The 20,484-nt window shown below is 47.0% G+C and overlaps 1 protein-coding gene across 2 annotated transcripts in view; it reads right to left on the reverse strand.

Moving 5' to 3' along the window:
* Nucleotides 1-14,901: 14,901 nt before the first annotated feature.
* The window catches only part of LOC134401619 (DGAT1/2-independent enzyme synthesizing storage lipids-like), a 225,776-nt gene continuing 220,193 nt past the window's right edge, over nucleotides 14,902-20,484 (reverse strand). For both annotated transcript variants that reach the window (XM_063130729.1, XM_063130728.1), the window contains exon 7: nucleotides 14,902-15,099. In XM_063130729.1, coding sequence (XP_062986799.1) covers nucleotides 14,995-15,099 — 105 coding nt within the window. In that variant the 3' untranslated portion in view covers nucleotides 14,902-14,994. The remainder of the gene's footprint in view (nucleotides 15,100-20,484) is intronic.

Genomic DNA, 20,484 nt, shown 5'->3' on the forward strand with positions numbered 1-20,484 from the left:
GTTAAACCTAAATCAGAATCTTTCAAGTTAACCACTTCAAAAATGAACACAGGGAACTTCAAGACAGAAAATAATTAAACTGGGTGCGCGTACAGCACATAGCTGGTCATGGGATAAACAACTCAGACCTTGCATTGCCACGCTTATGTCGCAATACTTCTTAAACCTTAATTTCTTTCATGCCAAAGGAAATGAGGCAGGTGGCTACTAGGAGGAGGGCTTTCTCTGCTGTGGCACCCCAGTTGTGGAATGAGCTCCCCAGAGAGGTCCGCCTGGCGCCTACACTGTACTCTTTTAGTCGCCAGCTGAAGACCTTTTTATTCACTCAGTATTTTAACACTTAATTTTAACTTAAATTTAAATTTTACTGTTCTAATTCTGTATTTTAATCTTACATCAATTTCTGCTACATGGTTTTATCCTGGTTGTGCTTTTTGTACTGTATTTTGTATTTATGTTTTTAGACTGTTGCTTGTTTTATTATGGTTTTAATTTTTGTGAACCGCCCAGAGAGCTTCGGCTATTGGGCGGTATAAACATGTAATAAATAAATAAATAAATAAAATCCACTCATTCCAAAGTGCTATAACGTGTTGTTTTTCAAGATGCCGCACACACATCAAAAGAGATGCCAATGAATAAACTATCCTTTCAGGGTCCGTCACAGTTCACACACTCCAGAGTAAGCCCAGCTAATAATTGTAATATCAATAACAATAATAAAACTAATAATGATAATGATGAGCCTACATTGTTGTAGACGATTCAGTCATCATGGCAGCAGCACATACAAAATGCAGCTGCCTTTTCAGGATGAGGAAGGAAGGACTAATACCCTGAGTCAAAGCAAGACACACACAAACCGGCCCTCTGAGGTGGGCACAGAGGAGGAGAGGCAGCAGGTGGCTATGCCCCTGTAGCACTGGGAGCAAGCATGCCATAGGCTTGTGGGGTTGACCCACACAGCCCATCTACATCTCCCTGGCATCAGGAGGGCAGAGAGGCAGGCAGAGAGGTGGAGGAGGCTGGCAGGTAGGTGCTATGCAATGCACAAGTAAGCAATACATCTGTGGGTAAAACCCACCAGATGCAGCTAACCCACAATGCGGGAACCCAAGGGAGGTGGGTAGGCGAACAGGCAGCAGACAGCTCTGTGGGCACAAGTAAGGGAGCCAAGGATTGTTTGCAGGCCATTCAAAGGCAGAAACACAAACCGGCCCTGTGAGGTGGGAACAGCACAGAGAGATGCCTTTGCATCCCATAAATAATAGGAGGCTAGCAGGACAACAGTAAAGCTTTGTGTTCCTTGCTTCAGAGTTGATTGACTACACAGTAGGGTGACCATATGAAAAGGAGGACAGGGCTCTTGTATCTTTAACAGTTGTATTGAAAATACAACTTAGAGAGTCGTGGCTGGGGGTCATTTTGAGCCTACTCTCAGCTCTCTGCGTGCTGCGGTTCGCTTGCTAGAATTTTTGGAAAAATCGGGTAAAACAGCGGGAAAATACCTTTTTTGAAGGGCTGAGGGACAGAGTCAACTCCCGGTCATGATCACATGATCCCAAAGTTGGAGGAGGGGATAGGCAAAATGGGTAACTTGGGATTCTGGAAACTTCTCTTTCTCAGTCTGAACGGACTTTTCCCAGTGTTTTTTAAAACAGTAGCCCCACCAAATGCACAAACACAACTTAAAATCATATACTAAGCCAATAATAAGAGATAGAAAAAGCCAGCACTGCTACCCACCCTAGCTTTGGGGAACAACTGAATAGATGTGGTACAAGGGGATGAGCTCCCCTAGGGCAAGGACGTGCCCTGTGCACTCTCCTGTCCTTGGAGGGCCATCAAAGCCCTCCAAAGGTAAATCACTGGAGTGAATGCCTATCATGAGTTGAAGTGATAGTTTGCTTCTTAAAGACTGGTACTTAGACAGGACCAGTCAAATTGGAAGATGATTCCCCCTCCTCTTGGGCACGTCCACTCCCCTCTTACTGGTAAAAGACAGATATAGCCTTTTTAAAAAAATTCTTGTTGTTGTTTATTCAGCAACACTTCTGCTTTTAATTCCACCCCTCCTTTGTTTATTTATTTATTTATTTATTTATTCCATTTTATATGCATTACTGGCTTTGAAACTATCCTTGGCTCACTTCCTTGTGCCCCCAGAAATGTCTGCTGCCTGCCTGCCTGCCTTCCCTCCCTCCTCCCCTGCCCACCTCGCAGGGATGGTTTGGTTTTTGTGTGTCTTGCTTTGACTCAGGGGATAAGTCCTTCCTGCGCTCACTTAGACTTTTGGAAGTTCCAAATACATTTTTCAAGTGTGGAAGTAGATTCATATTTAGGTTTATCTCTACTCCCCAATTCATGGCATGTTGGGATTTCCTTTGAAATGGGCCCCATTGAGCTGTCTGCAGATACTGGGGTGCCCGATTTTCAAAATTTCCCAAAAATCCAGGGATGGGATTGGCTTGAAACTTGGCGTCCATGTAGACAAATGGGTAAGCTGTCATGGTACCGAAGGTGAGGTTTCTGACATGCAAATTGATATAGTTGTAAAATGGGACTTGATTTGGGGTGAGTTAAAAGGCTAGAGCCCCGCCAAAAATCAGGGGATGATGGGATTGCCTTGAGTCTTGGTGTGCATGTGTATCCCTGGATAAGCTATCATGGTGCCGAGTTTAAGGTTTCTAACGTGCAAATTCACGGAGCTATCGAACGGGGTGTGAATGGGGTGCCTGATATTCAAAAATTCCCCAAAAATCAGGGGATGATGGGATTGGCTTGAAACTTGGCATCTATGTGGACACATGGATAGCTATCATGGTGCCGAGTTTGAGGTTCCTAACGTGCAAATTGACAGAGCTATCGAAAGGGGTGTGAATGGGGTGTTGGATTTTCATAAATTCCCCAAAAATCAGGGGATGATGGGACTGCCTTGAGTCTGGGTGTGCGTGTGCATCCCTGGATAAGCTATCATGGTGGTGAGTTTGAGGTTTTTAACGTGCAAATTGACGGAGCTATCGAAAGGGGTGTGAATGAGGTGCCCAATTTTCAAAAATTCCCCAAAAATCAGGGGATGATGGGATTGGCTTGAAACTTCGCGTGCGTGTGTATGCCTCCATGAGGTGTCATGGTGCCAAACTTGAGGTTTCTAACTTGAACAGAAAAAAGGTTGTATACTTTTTTAGCTTTCAATGCAAGCCTCTGGGGGGGAAACGGAGCTCCGATCCGGATCCGGAGCTCTGCAGCGGAGCGGAGCGGACATAGGCGGAGCAGGGGCGGAGCGGAGTGGCCCGATCCACAAATCGCAGATCTGGAAGAGAAGCAGAGCAGGGGGTCCGTGCACACCCCTAGATCAAATTAGTCTGACAGGATTTGTTCCTGACAAATCCTTGTTGGCTTCTAGTAATCACTGCATTGATTTCAAGGTGTTTACAGATTGACTTCTTTATAATCTGCTCCAGAATTTTCCCAGGGATGGATGTCAGACTGACTGCTCTGTAGTTCCCAGGTTCCTCCTTTTTGCCCTTTTTGAAGATAGGGATGTTAGCCCTCCTCCAGTCGTCCGGTACCTCACCCATCTTCCATGGTTTCACAAAGATAATCGACAGCAGTTCTGAAAGTTCTTCTGCTAGCTCCTTCATTACTCTAGGATGCAGTTCATCAGTCCCTGGAGATTTAAACTCATTCAAGGAAATTAAGTGTTGTTTGACCTTTTTTTTTTTTATCAATCTCAAACTGCAATCCTGGCCCCTCAACTTCCCAGAGTGCAGGATATCCCAGAGTGCAGGACACAGAATAATGGGCTCAAGTTACAGGAAGCCAGATTCCAGCTGGACATGATTCCAGCTGAACCAATTGCCTAGGGAGTTTGTGAGCTCTCCCACAATAGAGGCATTCAAGAGGCAGCTGGATAGCCATCTGTCAGGTATGTTTTAAGGTGGATTCCTGCACTAAGCAGGGGGTTGGACTCGATGGCCTTAATTAGCCCCTTCCAACTCTACAGAGATTACAGTTCCCATAATTCCTGACTATGGGACATACTGACTTGCAATGATGGGAGTTGTAATCTAACACCTTTGTAGGGCACCAGTATGGGGAAGGGCTGCTCTAAATAAAAAAAAGAGTAGGTAGCCCTAAGTTTTTCATCATCAGTTTTCCACAACCCCATGCTCACCTCTGCATATCTTTTTCTCCATCCTGTCCTCATGGTTTATCTGCTTTGGGAGAATGAGAATTTCACTTGCACTTTCTACCTCTTTAAGGAGGATGTGGTATTAGGGCTTGTGAGCGTTAACTCCCAATTTCCCTGCTTTTTGGTGCTTGGTTGAAAACTGTAGAGCCTTAACGTTGTTTTGTAAACTGTAGGTTTTTTGTTTAATGAATTCTATGGCTTTGTGTAACGGATGACTGGATATTATATAGTTGACATTCAAGCCAGTGTCAGCCAGGATGTTACACCATGTTGACATCCAATATAAAATCAAAGCTAGTGTTATCGGTTGAATTCACTTTTCAGATTAATAAATGAGACCCAGAAGTTATGCTCTGATGACTAGCCAGTGTCCATAAAAGCTTTTTATAACTCCCTCATGAAAAGGAAGAATTCCATATTTTGTGTCTGTATTTGGAGACAATTTGAAGAAATATTCTAGTAGAATTAAAAATAGGGCTGTGCATGGATCCCCGATCTGCTCTGGATCCCGATCCACAACTTTTGGATCAGGTCTGCTCCACTTCTGGTCAATCCACCTCCTTTCTGCTCTGCTCCATGGTGGATCTGGATCTGGATCCGGAGCTCCCCCTTCCCCCCCATAGACTTGCATTGAAAATGTAAAACGCCTATACTTTTCTTAGTTTTCTAGTTAAAAACATGAAAATGGGCACCATGATAGCTTCTAAATAAACCCTTAGGCATGGCCACTTTGAAGGAAATCGGATCATGCCCTGATTTGGGGGGATTTTTTAAAGATTCCCACGATTTACAGAAATGCATGTATCTCCGTTATTTTGTAAGCTACACACATCTAACTGGGCACCATAACAGCTTCTAAATACATCCTTATTCATGGCAGTTTTGAAGGAAATGGGATCATGCCTTGATTTTGCCTGTGGCGGATCCGGAGCTCCACATTTTCCCCATTCTATAAAAATTAATTGCAAGCAAACAGCACAATGTAGATTTTTGAAAATCTACACAAATGACCCCCGCAATCATCATTGCCTAAGCACACTAATTTTCAGTGATCTAGCTTTAAAAACAAAGAAGTTATAGGCATTTTTTTTCGCCCAATGCAATCCTATGTAAACATGTCCAAAATGGTTGACGGTGCTCCGAAACAATGCAGAGTGCTCCGCAAATGAGCGAACCACTTTGCATCACTTCGCTGACACCCCCCCCCCGATCCAATTCGTATCCACCTTTGGCAGAGGTGAATCGGGTCACTCCACTCCTGCTTCTACGACCCAAAATGCAGCAGAGCACAGCCCTAATTAAAAATCCCTGATTAATTCTGTTGAATTTCATCATTTTTATTTTTCCAACAACATCTAAACGAACATCACACATAATACATACACACACATAACACATACATATAGCAACTACAATTACACTAAAAACATTTAGAGATGAGCTTAGGGTACATTTTTCTTTTGCCCTCTTCATGCCAGAAATGTCCCTTAGTTTCTTAATTGCCCTTCCACATAATTTACATACATTAAATTCACAGAGTTATGTTTCTTTTCCCTTTCCCCCTCTTAATCTAAAATCCAAAAACAAATACATCATTTTCCTCTGTCTCTTTCAAATATTCTATCAAAGGTTTCCATTCCAACACAAACATAACTGTTGACCTTTCTTTCATTATCGCTGTAAGTTTTGCCATCTCTGCAAGTTCCATCATGTTCAACATCCATTCCTCCATTGTTAGTATTGTTGGATCTTTCCAATTCTGTGCGAATAATAATGTTGCTGCCATCACCATATACAAAAGCAGGGTTCCCCCTTCTCTTTTGATTGTTTGTCCATTAGTCCAAGTAAGAAAGCTTTCGGTTTCATTTCTATGTTTGTCTTTAATATTGTTTGAATTAAAGGGTGTATCGGAGTCCAAAATGTCTTAGCTTTTTTACAAGTCCACCAAAAATGATAAAAGCTGCCTTCTTCTTTTTTACATTTCCAACATTTCTGTATCATCTTGTGTGCTTCCAGAATTAATCAGGGATGTAAAAAAAAATCCCAGATTAACTCTGGAAGCACACAAGATGATACAGAAAATATTCTATATTAGAATAAATTACAATAAGAGAATTTCAGTAGGTGTCATTTTTATGCATGCAGCATCTAGTGAAATACCCTATTCCTCACAACAATGAAAGCTGCAGGAGCCCTGTCCTCTTTTGTATCTGGTCACCCTAGGACTCCTCTTGTCTCAAAAGGGAGGCAAGAACCAGGCTGAGTCTGCTTCTCAGATTTCAGGCAGCAAAACTATCTGCCCTCAAGAAAAGACAGGCCTGCTTATGAACTAAATTTTCACTCCCATTCAGTTCCATAGCTTTCTTGTGGTAGGAGAAAGAGAAGCATCCTTTGTCCCAACACCCCATGAGGTAGGATAGGGTGAGAGTCTGAGTGGCGACAGAAGTAAATGTTTTTCCTTTTGTGTTGTGACATAGGATGCAATCCTAGGCACATTTAGACAGAAATAAGTCCTACAACCCACAGCATTCCCCAACCAGCATCGCTGGCTTGGAAATTGTAAAACTCATTTCTGTCTCAATATGCTTAAGATTGCATCATTATTTTTCCTCAGCCCTCCCTATTCCCAATCAACAACCTGAGTTTTATTTAGGTTTTTTAATTAAAATAGCTTTCTACATACAATAAACTACACCTGAACATGAACATCTGGCTTCTTTAGGGCAATTAAGCTAGGGTGACCATATGGAAAGGAGGACAAGGATCCTGTATTCAGTTGCACAGAAAAGGGAATTTCAGCTAGGGATGTGCTCCGCTCCGATTAGAATCGGAGAATCAGAAGCGAATTGGCTTGCTCCGCCTTGCCCAGAGGCAGAGTAGAAGCGGACCGGGGACCCTTAGAACTGCCCAGAGAGCTTCGGCTATTGGGCGGTATAAAAATGTAATAAATAAATAATAAATAAATAAATAGAAGCATGGCAAAGAGAAGCGGCGATAGGCTGAGCGCTTCTTTTTTCACGGAGCGCTCCGCCCACCATTTTGGATAATTTCGCCCATAGGATTGCATTGCGGAAAAGATTAGGGGATAACTGTGTTGTTTTTAAAGCTATCTTTCTGAAAGTTCGTGTGCTTAGAGAGTCGTGGCTGGGGGTCATTTTGAGCCTACTTTCAGCACTCTGCGTGGTGCGGTTCGCTTGCTATATTTTTTTAAAAAAATATGTAAAAAAAGCAGGAGAGGGTAAGTGGCGGGTTTTTTTTAGCGATGACAGGCAGATTCAACTCCCAATCCTGATGAGAATTGATGACCTCATGAGGCTTCCTCCAATCCCAGCATTGGAGGGGGGGACTAAGGCAGAGCCACCCTGAGAGCTTTCTGCTTTGTGTCTCTTTGTGGGTTGGAGTTTGTGGAGAGAGGAGTTAGTTATAGATGCTGCTGCTATGTTTGGAGTTGGAGGAGATTAGATTAGGATTTAGCTTGAGTTGTGTGTGTGTTTGTTTGCTTGTTTCTGACTGTTTGCTTAGTTTGCTCTGTGTTTTTCCCTTACTTTGATTTTATATAAAATTTATTTTTTAATTTTGGAGTGTTTGTTTGTTTGTTTGGTTCCCCCCCTTCCCCCTCTTCAAGCCTGACTGTGTTTCATCTTCCTTCTTTCTTCTACATAAATAAATACAAAAAATATATAAAAAATGTATTCTCTATTTCTTCTCTCTCTCTCTCTCTCTCTGTGTGTGTGTGTGTTACTTGGACTGTGTGTGTGACTGTGTGTTATTGTGTGAGTGTGCTGTGTGCACTGCTTGTGAAGTGCAAAACAGCCAATACAGTTTGAGCATTTCAAATCCAGTTTCGGCAAAGCATACACACTTGTCCCATTTCCCTAAATACATATTATTAGTAGTATTAGTATTAGTATTAGTATTATATATATTATCATCATGAGAAGAGGAAGCAGGTGCACGTCTGTGGCTGGGTGTGCTGAAAGCAGTGGTGGTCAAGGGAAGGCTCAGGCTGGCACCAGTAAGCAGGCTGCCTCTTCTGCTGTGAAAATCAAACGGGCAACTCCTTGGCTGGCTGCTCCTCAACAGAAGCAGGAGAAGCAGCAGACAGAGGCACTCTCTTCTCCAACTTTCACCTGGCGTTCTCTTTTTGAGGGTGGGACTGGGAAAAGTGCCCCTTTGGAAGAGGCAGGCAGCAGCAGTGCCATTAGAGGAGGAGGAGGAGTATCCCCAACTCCTTCATTATTGTTTGAGGCCATGAGCCCCCTGATGGACCTGTCTCCAGACCTCATAGACGAGGTCCTCAGCACAGTGGAGGGGCAGGAGGAGGAGGAGGTGGTCCTCCAGAATGTGGGTGCTGAGGAGGAACAGCAGCAGGCCGAGGCTCTCTCCCCAGTCTCATCCTACTTCTCTTCCACTGTAATCCCTGTTTCTGAGGCAACACCAGAGACCTCAGGCAGACAATTGGTGTCACCACAGAAGCAAAAGACCAGCATAGTGTGGGACCACTATGAGGTGGGAGTGGATCCCCGCTTTGCTGTCTGTTGCCACTGCAAACTCACCCTAAGCAGGAGTTCAGCTACAGGGCATTATGGAACCAGCAGCCTGAAGATGCATCTTCAGAGGCAGCACCAGTTGATTTTGCTGGGGAAAGAGGCAGGCACTTCCAAGGCGACTGGTTCCAGGGGAAAGCCGAAGGCTGCTGCTGCTGCTGGCACTGCCACTCTAAGCGCTCCATCTCCCATCCCCATGAGGGTTAGGCAGGCAACCCTCAAGGACATGGGGTGGGGGAAGTATGGATCCACAAGATGGCGTTTTCCAACGCCCACCCAGATCACCACCTGCATCGGTGAGATGGTGGCGTTGGATGACCAGCCATTCAGCCTCGTCGATAACGCAGGCTTCAAGAGGTTGATGGCGCTTGTGGTTCCATACTATAAGCTGCCGTGTCGCACCACCCTTAGCAGGCGGGTGGTGCCTTCCCTGTACCGTTCCTGCAGGGAGTTAGTGCTGGGTCATCTGTGCCAGGCAGAGGCATGGATGGTGCTCTTCACCTCGGACATTTGGTCAAGTGAGGGCGGAGTGCATGCTTACCTGTCACTGACGGCTCACTGGTGGGCAGCCATGGGGCAGGAAGCATCCAGCACTAGAGGGACTGGCAAGGAGGGCTACTGCTGGGCCTCCTCCATACACAAGTGATGGACCAGTCCCACACAGTGGCGGAGATTACGGAGGCCATGAACAGCATGGTGGATGGGTGGCTAGCTGGGCACAAGCTCACCCGCGGTTACATGGTCACGGACGGGGGAGCCAACATGGTGAAGGCGGTGTGCGATGGCGGATTTGAGGGCGTCTGCTGCATCGTGCACGTCTTGAACCTGGTGGTGAGGGATGGCCTTGGAAAAGGCAACAAGGCTATCCTTGGTCCCCTGGCCGGTATCCGTAACCTCCTGGAGAGCTGCAGAAAGGTGGCAGGGCATTTCCACCACAGTGTCAAGAGCAGTCGATTGCTGCGGGAGAAGCAGGAGGAGTTGAATCTCCCGCAGCACAGGCTAGTGCAAGACGTGGTGACATGCTGGAACTCCACCTACCTCATGCTGGAGCGTATGGTGGAGCAACAGCGTGCCATCCATGACTTGTTCAGGGTCAGGGACATGGGCGTCCACCCAGCCCTGGGCAAGCAGCAGTGGGACACCATGTTCTAGCTGGTGGTGGTCCTCAAGCCGTTCCTTGAGGCCACCGAGACCCTGAGCACTAGCTCTGCCCTCCTCAGCCAGGTGATCCCCATATGCAGGCATCTCCAGAAACAGATAGGCAAGTTTCTGGAGTACAAGGATCCCGTCACTGGCAGGCACTTCGAGCCCGAGGTACACGAAGCGGTGACTAGGCTGAGGGATGGCCTGACGTGGAGGCTGGAGCCCATCCAAACAGAGAGGGTCTACATGTTGGCAGCCATGTGTGACCCTTGTGTGAAGGATGGGCTTTGTGGGCCAAATACCAGGCAGCACTGGGTGGAAATGATGGTGGGTGAAGTGCGGGCAGCACGGGCCAAGAAGGTGGGGCAGAGTGAGGCAGAGGAGCAGGCCACCACTCCCCGCAGCAGCAGCAGCAGCCTAACCTGCATCCCTCCCAGCAGGATCACAGGCCAGGGGTATTGGGCACAGGCTCTGCACGCCGTGGTTGGGCAGAGACTCTCCCCAGCCACCGGCCAGGATGACGCTGCAACCGCCGTGCAGCGTTACCTGGCAGAGCCCATGGAGGAGTGCACCCTGGCCTACTGGTCATCCCGCCGCCAGATTTGGCCGGACCTGGCATGGGTGGCCAGCGATCGACTGAGCTGCCCACCCACCAGTGTTCCAAGCGAGAGGGTCTTCTCTATGGCAGGCGACATAGTGACCCCTCACCGCTCTCGCTTGGAGCCGGACTTGGTGGAGCAGCTGGTCTTTCTCAAGGGCAATCTGCCCCTGCTGGGATACCCCACCCTCAAGCCCTCGTGGGAGTGACAGGCAGGCTCCCCTCCCTTTAATTCCACCCCTCCTTCGGTTGGCAGGCAGACTACAGTTCAGGCAGACAGGCTTTTTCTTTTTAAAAGAAGTTGTTGTTGTTGTTGTTGTTGTTGTTGTTGTTGTTATCCTTAGCATTTCATTATTTAGTGGCTGCGTTTCAGTTCACAAAATCAACTCTGAATCATTTGATTCATCTCTCTCAGTAAGGTCATGCCTTCTTCATCTTACATACAGGCAGGCAAGGCTGTAGTACTTATACAATTCACTCAGTCAAATTCAGGCTATCTCTTCCTTACTACCACAGTAGACGTAGCAGGCACTGCCAGGCTGAATCTTCCCCTAAAGGAGAATACTTCATGCCTGGTGGGCATCATTAGCCTCTGCAAAAGCTGTAGGCAGTTTGTCACCGTGTGTGTGTGACTGACTGTGAGGGCAAAGCACCACACTCGATTTCATTTTATTTCTGTGGCGTCTGGTACAGCTTAGTAAACTCATCCAGATAGTTTTCCACCCAGTTCCAAAAGACTCCATGATTGACTACACGCTCGTCTGTGTTTGGGTGAGGTGCAAGCAGGGGGCAAGGCAATGCCTGGCACCACCACCACTAGCCAGGCTGCCTTTCTTGCTGTGAAAATCAAACGGGCTAGTCCTCGCCTCACTCACCACAATAAGCTAGTGTTGGCTTTGAGAAGCTACCTCACACTGCAAGTCATGGAAGTCATTCACTTCAGCACAGCCACTACTTTGGAGGCGGTGGTCCTCCAGGATGTGGGTGATGAGGAGCAGCAGCTGGCCAAGGCTCTCTCTGCAGTCTCATCCAACCCCTCTTCCTCTGTAACATTCATGGCTTTGACAAGCAACCTGACACTTCAATTCATTTACTTCACCTATGTACGGGAGGTAAACTCCAGCAGTCCACGGGTCGCCCTTTGGAGCGCTCTCTTAAGAGAAGATGCAGTGCAGGTGAACCAGTGTCATGATTCAATGAACAAAAAACCTACGGTTTATAAAACAATGTTAAGGATGTACACTTTTCCACCAAGCACCAAAAAGCGGGGAAATTGGGAGTTAAGGCTCGCCAGCCTTAACGCCACATCCTCCCTAAGGAGGCAGAAAGTACCAGTGAAATTCTCATTCTGCCAAAGCAGATAAACCATGAGGACAGGATGGAGAATAGGATATGCAGAGGTGACTGTGGGGTTGCGGAAAACTGATGACGAACAACTTAGAGCCACCTACTTCTTTTTTGTTTAGAGCAGCCCTTCCCCAACCTGGTGCCCTCCAAAGGTGTTGGACTGCGACCACGGAGCAGGTAAGAAAATCCCCCCTCCTGCCTGGCCCTGCCGCCAGGTAAGCCCTGCCAAAGCATTCCAGAGCTGTAAGCAGAACTGCTGCCGCCGTTATACCTGCTCACGTTGGAGTGCAGAACTTGGCCCATGAGAGGGGAATGGAAGGGAGTGGAATCAAGCCCCTGCGCCTCTTCTACCCCGTTATCATCAGGATCCTATTATTGCAGAAGAGGGGCATTTTAAGAGGCAATGCCCGAAGATAGCAGCGAAGAAACAGGGAGGATGGGGCTCAAGGTGGGCAACCTGGAACCGTATGGAGGTCCTGTTGAGGGGGATGGAGCATCAGACTGGGAAGGAGACAAGGGATTATCAGGAGAAAAGCCAGCCAACACCCCCCCAGGGACAGGCAACTTCTGCACTGGAAAAAACCCACCCCAGCGAGACTGGCGCTCAGGCCAAAGGAATGTGGGAGCCACCCCACTGGGGCTGATCCAGCCCGGCCAAGTAAAATGGAGCCAACTCCAAATCTGTAAGTCAGTTGTTATCAATGAGAAAAGGTGCTGGTGGTGGAGGGAAACGGGGGGCGGGGCTTCCTATCAGCTATTGATCAGAAGTACTTCAGGGCAGACCAGATGTTGCCTGGGCAGATGTATACCATTACTCCTTATAGCTCTCTGCAGTCACCTTGCCCTTAGCTCGAGTGCCGGTGGAGTATGCAGGCTGCAAAGGGGAAGTAACTTTTCTTGTTCATTGGAATTTCCTCCAGACTATTCTCCTCAGGAATGACATTGCATATCTAGCAGCCACAATGGGGGCGCTTACCTGCAGCCAAGCCACCCAACAAGCCACTCAGGGGACGGAGGACAAACTGGAGGATCTGCCCGAGGCAGAGGGTCACCCGGACAGGGGCTGTCTTCCCCCCGCCAAAGTTCCAGGAGGAGTGGAGGCACAACCCACAGAGGAAGGACCAAGGGAGGGAAGGGGCCTTGAATCCCTTGAGGATGCCCCTAGCTGGGCCCTCCAAGAAGCCCTGCACCATGACCCCTCCTTGTAGGAATGCCATGCTGAGGTTGAGAAAGAGGTCTCAACAGTAACCCCCCAGCACCCCACCTGCTTCTTCTGGCAGGATGGGGTTTTGAATTGAGAGTTTGCCCGAAAGGGTGCCGACCAGCAGTGGAGAGTATGCAGACAACTGGTGGTGCCTCAGGGTTTTCAGGAGCCAGTTCTCCAACTGGCCCATGTGGTGGTCTGGGGGCAGGGGACCTAGGAATTAAGTGAACACAGGACAGAGTTTCCAAAGACTTCTACTGGCCTCTAGTGGTGCAAGCAGTGAAAGATTTTTTATAGCTCTTGTGATGTATGTCAGAGAGTGGGATTTAACCGAGATCACCCCAGGGCCCCCCAAAACCTTTGCCTAACATGGCACCTACCACAGCACCTGTAGATTTTTCAGCCTGGCTAAGGTCGGGCTAATTAGGGTGTTTATTTGTTTCAGCTGTGAAAAGGAATGGCCTTTTAAATAAATAAATAAATAAAGGGCCCGAGAGGGCACAGGATTGGCAGAGACAGGTCATGGGGCCTGTTGACCACCAGAGGGATAAAGAAGCAAGTAGCCAGGGACCTTCCATCTTCCTGAAGGCTACATGTATGTAACTTGGAAGATCAGTTCCGAGCTGGGCTGAAGCTCTATAATCCCCTACACACTAACGAGGAAGTAAGACCATAACCCTCAATGGAACTTACTTCTGAGAGGACATGTCTATGCTTTAGGTGGCAGCCATTTTCCTTCAATATTCCAATCTAGCTGAGGCAGGAGGGAGGTGGAGGAGATGCTCCTGAGCATGCTTGCATTAGGAATTAAGGTGGTTGCACTATATGTTATAACATGATGAAGAAATATTAACTAAAAATCAACCGAAGGAAATTTTAAAAAAAGAAAAGCTATTCCATCAAGTAAAACATCAAAGGAAATAGAAATAATCAAGATTGTAATTAGGTAAATGCTAATTTCACCAGGAAACATGGAGAAAAATATTCGCCAGTGAAAATTATCAAAACTATTTTGATTCAAAGAGATTTTTTTTTCTTTTCTACTTTAAACTGCCCTACTTTCCTCAATCTTTAATCTTCTTGAAATTTTCATGGTATGTAAAACCAACATTTCTTTTTGGCACATGTACATTTCAGCAAGATTGATGATTTTTTATGAATGTTAGAATGAGCCACCCCCATTTAACCATTTATAATGGTAGAATGCTTTTTTATTGTCCAAGATCCCATAAAATCAAAGATCCCATAGCCTTTATGAAGTATATTCTGAAAAAGGTCAAAGGAAGATAGATTTTGGGGTGCATAAATCCAAAAAGAGAACAATTTAGTAGGAGAGGGAGCTCAGAGAAAATTGAATTATTGGAATGTTTGTGAGGAATAAATTCTGTGTAACTTTGAGAGAAGCTTACTTCAAAGTGATATCTAAATGCTATATTACCCCTGGCAAAAGAGAAAAATCACATGTATTGGCTATGGTTGCTAGGAGAGGCTGGAGACATATTCCGGGAAGTGCAGGAAATGCATCCTCCAGCCCCTCCCACTCAGCGACACAGAGGTTTTCATAGAATCATAAAATCATAGAATAGTAGAGTTGGAAGGGGTCTACAAGGATATTGAGTCCAAACTCCTGTTCATTGCAGGAATCTACCTTAAACTCTTCACCAGCACCATTAAACCAACCAAGAACAAGCCCCAAATGGAACTGGGAAATGCAGCACAGAAGTACAGCGCAGCCTCCAAGTGATCAGGGCATTGGTGAGGCTTGATGGCACAACTATTCCGGATATCAGGATAAATAATGAATTTTTCCCACAGACCCCAGTTTGGATCCCATTTTCCAGACCTGTCCAGGCAAACCCAGACAGATGGCCACCTTACACTTGAAGATATCTGAATCCATTTAAAGGTGCTTCAAAGGATCATTGAAGAAAGACAGTATCCATGCAGTTAATTATTCACACTATTCATCTTTGTGATGTGTCTCAAAGCGTTCCCAAAGAGCTCTCAGTATACTTCCTGGTATTTTCTGGTGTTTGTCTCGCAAAGCTTCCATTGCAATTTTGGTCTGTTCGGAGGCAAGAGAGAGAAACCCCCCCATAGTTTAGAATAAGAAGATAAGAACACAAGAAGAGCCATGCTGGATCAGACTAAGTGTCCATCTCATCCAACACTGTGTTCACGCTTACCCTCTAGCAAATGGTTACTGGCAACAATCAGGAAATACCACTAACAAACCAGTGTATGGCTAGAATCTAATGCCACCCTGGCTATTAGTGGTAGCAGTGTAGTGCTTCCAGGAGAAAGTGCCAAAACGAATGGAAATACTAAATTATGGAAGGGCCACGTCAAGCCTCGACCAGGCACCCACAAGCAAGACATGGTGCTACAGCACCCTCCCACCCGTGTTCCCCAGCAACTGACGTAAATAGACTTGTTGCCTCTGATAATGGGATCAAAGATACTCCAGAGATGGAAGCAGTTAGAGCTAAAGGATATAGCGGCCTTGCAAAAGAAAGAGAGAGGGCATACATTTAAGGGACATTTACATTTCTCATTTTCCCTCCATTACAATTTATCACTGCAGTCCAACTTTAACCTCTGTTTGAGAAATCATACCACCCTTGGCTGTAATTTCTGTCAGGGAGTGATAATTATTTCCTTTCCCCATCTCTCTGTCTTCACTTAACCCTAGTTCCAGAAGCTCTTGGACTGATTATCTGGATCCATATCAGTTGGGGTTGAAGTGTGGTTTTGGCAGAGAAACAGCTTTGGGCAGGATCTACTCTACTGCTTTATAACATCCATTGTCTCTCTCTCCAAGAGCCAAACCACATATTATGCTAATTTCAGGGCAGGAGGGACAGCTTTTGTCTATTGTTGTGTAAGCACATGCAGCCATGGTTTCAATTGAGACCACCACACACCAAGAGGGGGGAATTAAACATTTCTTCTACCAGTTTTTCCTGGAAATTCTCCCACACAACCATGACAACAATCCTCCATTGTTATCAGCAGAAACTTTTCTTTAAAAAAAACGGCGAATGCCCAACTGAAAGTTTGGGCGGAAAGCCGGCCGTTGCGTTTGGGGAGGAGCAAAATAAATGCTCCGTTCCCCAGGAACATGGTTACGTGGAGCTGCTGGGTGGGGCTGCTCTATATAAGCAGCCCTCACCAGACATCGGCCTCTTTCTGGGCGCTGACTGCTGCACGTGTAGCAGTCAGTGGCGAGTGGAAGAGGAGGTGTGGCAGCAGCAGCGATTGCGGTGGTGGCAAATTCGGCGGCGGCAGCAGCGAAGCGGCAGCCACTTCTGTGGCAAGGCAGCGGCCTTGCAGGCAGCTGCAATCCCGGCGGTAGCGATTGCGGCAGTGGACATAGGCGGCAGAGCAGCATCGGCATTGCCCATATTTGGGCCTGGTTTGGCGCCCTTCGGGCCTCACCGGGGGAAGGAACCCGGGGAGGGGTTTTTTCTCCACCCGGGAGGGCCAACGCTGGACTCGGTGGGCCGACAGGGCAGCTGAAGGGGGTACCCCATCCAAGGTTTTACAGCGCAATCAGGCCTCCTCAGTGGGCTTGCAACACGCAGCCCACCACAGTTGTCCATGGTTCCTGGATGGCTGTGTTCTTTCCTGGCCTTTCTTCCTACCTTATTCCATCCAGGCCTGCACGTCTTGTGAGTGGGCTGGTGCCAACCCTGATCATTCGTGTTCACCATATTCAAATTGAAGCTAAACCTCAAGGGTAGGCAATAGTGGTACAGTTGTAACGAGCTTGCTAGGCCTTACAGTCAGGCTTTCGCCTCCCACTGAGGTTTGGATATGCCACCCAAAAAGGGGATTGGGGGCAGGAAAGGGAAGGGCAAAGCCATGCGCACCCCAGCCAAGTGGCCACTCCTCACCCTCTTTCCTCTTCAGATGAGAAGGAACCTGACATGCATCAGGTGCTACGGCGCATTGCTGCATTAGAGCAGGATAACGCTAACTTAAAGCAGCAATTGCAGGCAAGAAAATCCAAGGTTAGCAAACTCAGGCCTGGCAATACAATAGTTACACCGCAGTCTTCTCCTCCTAGACAGATTCCAGGCACATCAGAGAAGCATGCGGATGGAAGAGCACGGCCTGTGTTCGCTATGGATATACAGGAGGGATCAACTTTGACGGATACTGACCCTATAACAACAACAGCACCTGTGGCTTCCAGTACTCCACACAGTGAGTGTTCTATCCACACCGCATCCAACTCACACCCATGGCCATCATTTGGACCCTGGGGAGTACCCCCTTGGGCCCTGGGACAAATGTGGCCATTCTCACACCCTATTGAATATGAAGATAGGGAGGAGCTAAGGGTTACACATAAATTGGTCATGGATGCATGCACACAAGTCTGGAAGGAAGCAGATAAACCCACGGGAGTTGATGCATCTTCTGCTAGTCAGGGTACACAAGTTGAAGCAGGAATGTCACTCAGGTCTCCCACCATGGCAATGGTATCTGCCCAGACTACTCAGACAGAAGCAACTGCGACTACTACAGTAGTCTCAGACTCATATTCTTCTGCCAAGAGTTCTCCAATGCCTTATGGGGCCATCTCTAGCCCAGTTGGATACCATCTGCTCCCCGCTACCAGAGAAAAAAATTTGGAAGGGGGAGTACATTAATATATTTTCATTATTGTTTCGGGAAGAGGAAAAAAACTGATAAGGATAGGGATAAAGACAGAGAGCAAGAGGCTAATAAGAAAAAGAAAGTTGAGAGAACATGGGCCAACTGGTTGGTGGGTTATATTATTTTTATGGGAGTCGCACTCCAGAAGCATCCCGACAAGGCCACTGTCTTAGTGAAGTATTTAGACATCATTTTCCGCTGTTATATGGAATACTTAGGCCCGGCTTGGTTAGCCTATGATGAGGCTTTCCACCTCAAGGCGGTTTATACACCTGAGCTGAAATGGGATGTTAAGGAGCCTGAATTATGGCTTCAATTTATGAAACCTGCTAGGCCAATCACAGGAGAGAGGGCAGACAGCGGGCATATTCTTTCCCGTCTGGCGAGCTCCACGCTCAGTCAGAGCTCTGCCAGACAGGTGGTTCAACCCCGCCTTTTCTGTTGGGAGTTTAGTTCAAAAGGGGCTTGTGCAAGATCCCAGTGTAAATACCGGAACAAATGCTCTTTGTGCGGGGCAGCTCATTCCTACTCTGCATGCCCACACCTCAAGGGAGCCAAAGGGAATAAGGACACCTTCCCAGGAAAGAAAGCCAACAGTAGCGGACCTTCATTCAAAGGGCCCCAGCCTGGTCCGAGTGGAGGTTCTGGCTAAATGGCTTCGTGATTACCCCCAATGGGGTCATGCCTAGTTTTTATTTAATGGTTTTACTTTAGGTTTCAGAATCCCCTGTCAGGGAGTTAGATTGCCTTTTTTCACTAAGAATCAATCTTCCATTATTGTTATGGAGGATGTGGTTCTTCGAAAATAAGACAAAAAAGTGCGAGCTGGCCGAGTGCTCGGGCCATTCCCACAAACCCCTTTGCCTTTACTGAGGGTTCCCCCCCTTGGTATCGTACCCAAGAAGACACCAGGTGAATTTCGTTTGATTCACAATTTGTCTCACCCAATAGGGGATTCCGTTAATGATGCCATCCCGGATGAGTTGTGTACCATCCATTATGCCTCTTTCGACAGTGCCATATGCTTGGTGCAGCACTGTGGAAACGGGGCATTAATGGGGAAATGCGATATTAAATCTGCTTTCCGTCTTTTGCCTATTCATCTGGATGACTTTGAGTTATTGGGGTTTTATTTTAATGGCATATTTTATGTAGATAGGGCCCTGCCTTTCAGATGCGCTGTTTCCTGTTCCACATTCAAAAAGTTTAGCACTTTTCTTGAGTGGGTGTGGCAGTAGAGAACGGGTTTAAATAACTCAATACATTATTTGGACAATTTCCTCTTCACTGGATCGGCTCAGTCCTACCATTGTCAGAAATTTATGGCAGAGTTCGAAGCATTGGCATCCGAGTTAGGAGTGCCTTTAGCACAGGAGAAAACCGAAGGGCCAGCCACAGCCTTATCCTTTCTTGGAATCCATATTGATTCCATCCAGCAATCTTGTAGTCTGCCCAAGGAGAAGCTAGATACTATGCGAGAGTTGATAAAGGTTGCTGTTGCAGCCAAGAAGGTGACACTACTGCAGCTTCAGCAGCTCGTAGGTCATCTCAACTTTGCGTGTAGGGTGGTGGCCCTGGGACGTGCATTCTTAAGATGTCTCTGTGAAGTGATGAAAGGAGCTGTGAGGCCCCGGCATCAAATTAGAGTTACAGCTGACATGCGCGCTGATCTCAAAGTGTGGCTCACTTTCCTTCAGGGTTATAATGGGGTATCTTTCTGGCAACAGGAAATTTTATTAGAGGCACAGCTACAAGTTAGGTCTGATTCTTCAGGAACCTTTGGCTTTGGCGTCATATTCAAAGTCTGATGGTTTGCCCAGCAGTGGCCGCGTCATTGGAAAGGATCTGATATCTGCCATGATCTCACCTTTCTGGAGCTGTTTCCAATTGTTGTGGCAGTTTGGCTTTGGGCTAGGTTTCTTTCCTGTGCCACAGTACATTTCTGGTGTGACAACATGGTTACAGTCCACGTGGTAAACTCACTTGCATCTAAGAACCATAGGGTCATGAGGTTGGTTAGAGCCATGACGTCACATTGTTTGCAATATAATGTAATTTTTTATGCTCGCCATGTACCAGGACTGGATAATGGAGTTGCTGACACTTCGTTGCATAACCAGATGTGCAGATTCCGGGAGTTAGCCCCAACGGCCAGGCGGCACCCAGATCCTATGCCCAAGGAGCTTTAGGATCTTGGAGATCTGAGACGGTTGAAGCCATGAGGATGTCCATGGCCCCCAGAACTTGTGCTTTGTATGAAAGGTCAGGTAGGGAGTTCAGAGCTTTCCGAGCTGATTTCGGCTTACCACAGACTTGGCCCATACCCCTGGACCACATCTAAAAGTTTTGCGTAATCCAGCATTGCACTGGATTGTCCATTAGGACTTTGAAGGGAAAGCTTGCCAGTTTATCCTTTGAAGCAAAAATTAAGGGGCTCGAGGATGTTACAACTGATTTCTGGGTGCGCAGAATGTTAGAGGGCTAGGCAAGGGTTAACCCACCAGCCCCTGACAAATGTAGGCCTATCACCCCTGAGATTTTGCTGGGACTTAATGCCCAGTGTCCCAAATTGTGTTTCTCCAATTATGAACAGTGCTTATACCATGCAGCAGCCTTAACAGCATTCTTTGGAGCTTACCGGATCAGGGGACTTCTGGCATGCTCCAAAGATGACTTTTCCGGTAGGGCTTTCCAATGGAATGATCTCCGTTTAGAAGAAAATAGAGTACATATCCATTTGCGCCATTCCAAGATGGATCAGAAAGGACGGGGTGTGTGGGTCGAT

The sequence above is a fragment of the Elgaria multicarinata genome, chromosome 7, assembly GCF_023053635.1.
Source record: "Elgaria multicarinata webbii isolate HBS135686 ecotype San Diego chromosome 7, rElgMul1.1.pri, whole genome shotgun sequence".
Classification (NCBI taxonomy): Eukaryota; Metazoa; Chordata; class Lepidosauria; order Squamata; family Anguidae; genus Elgaria; species Elgaria multicarinata.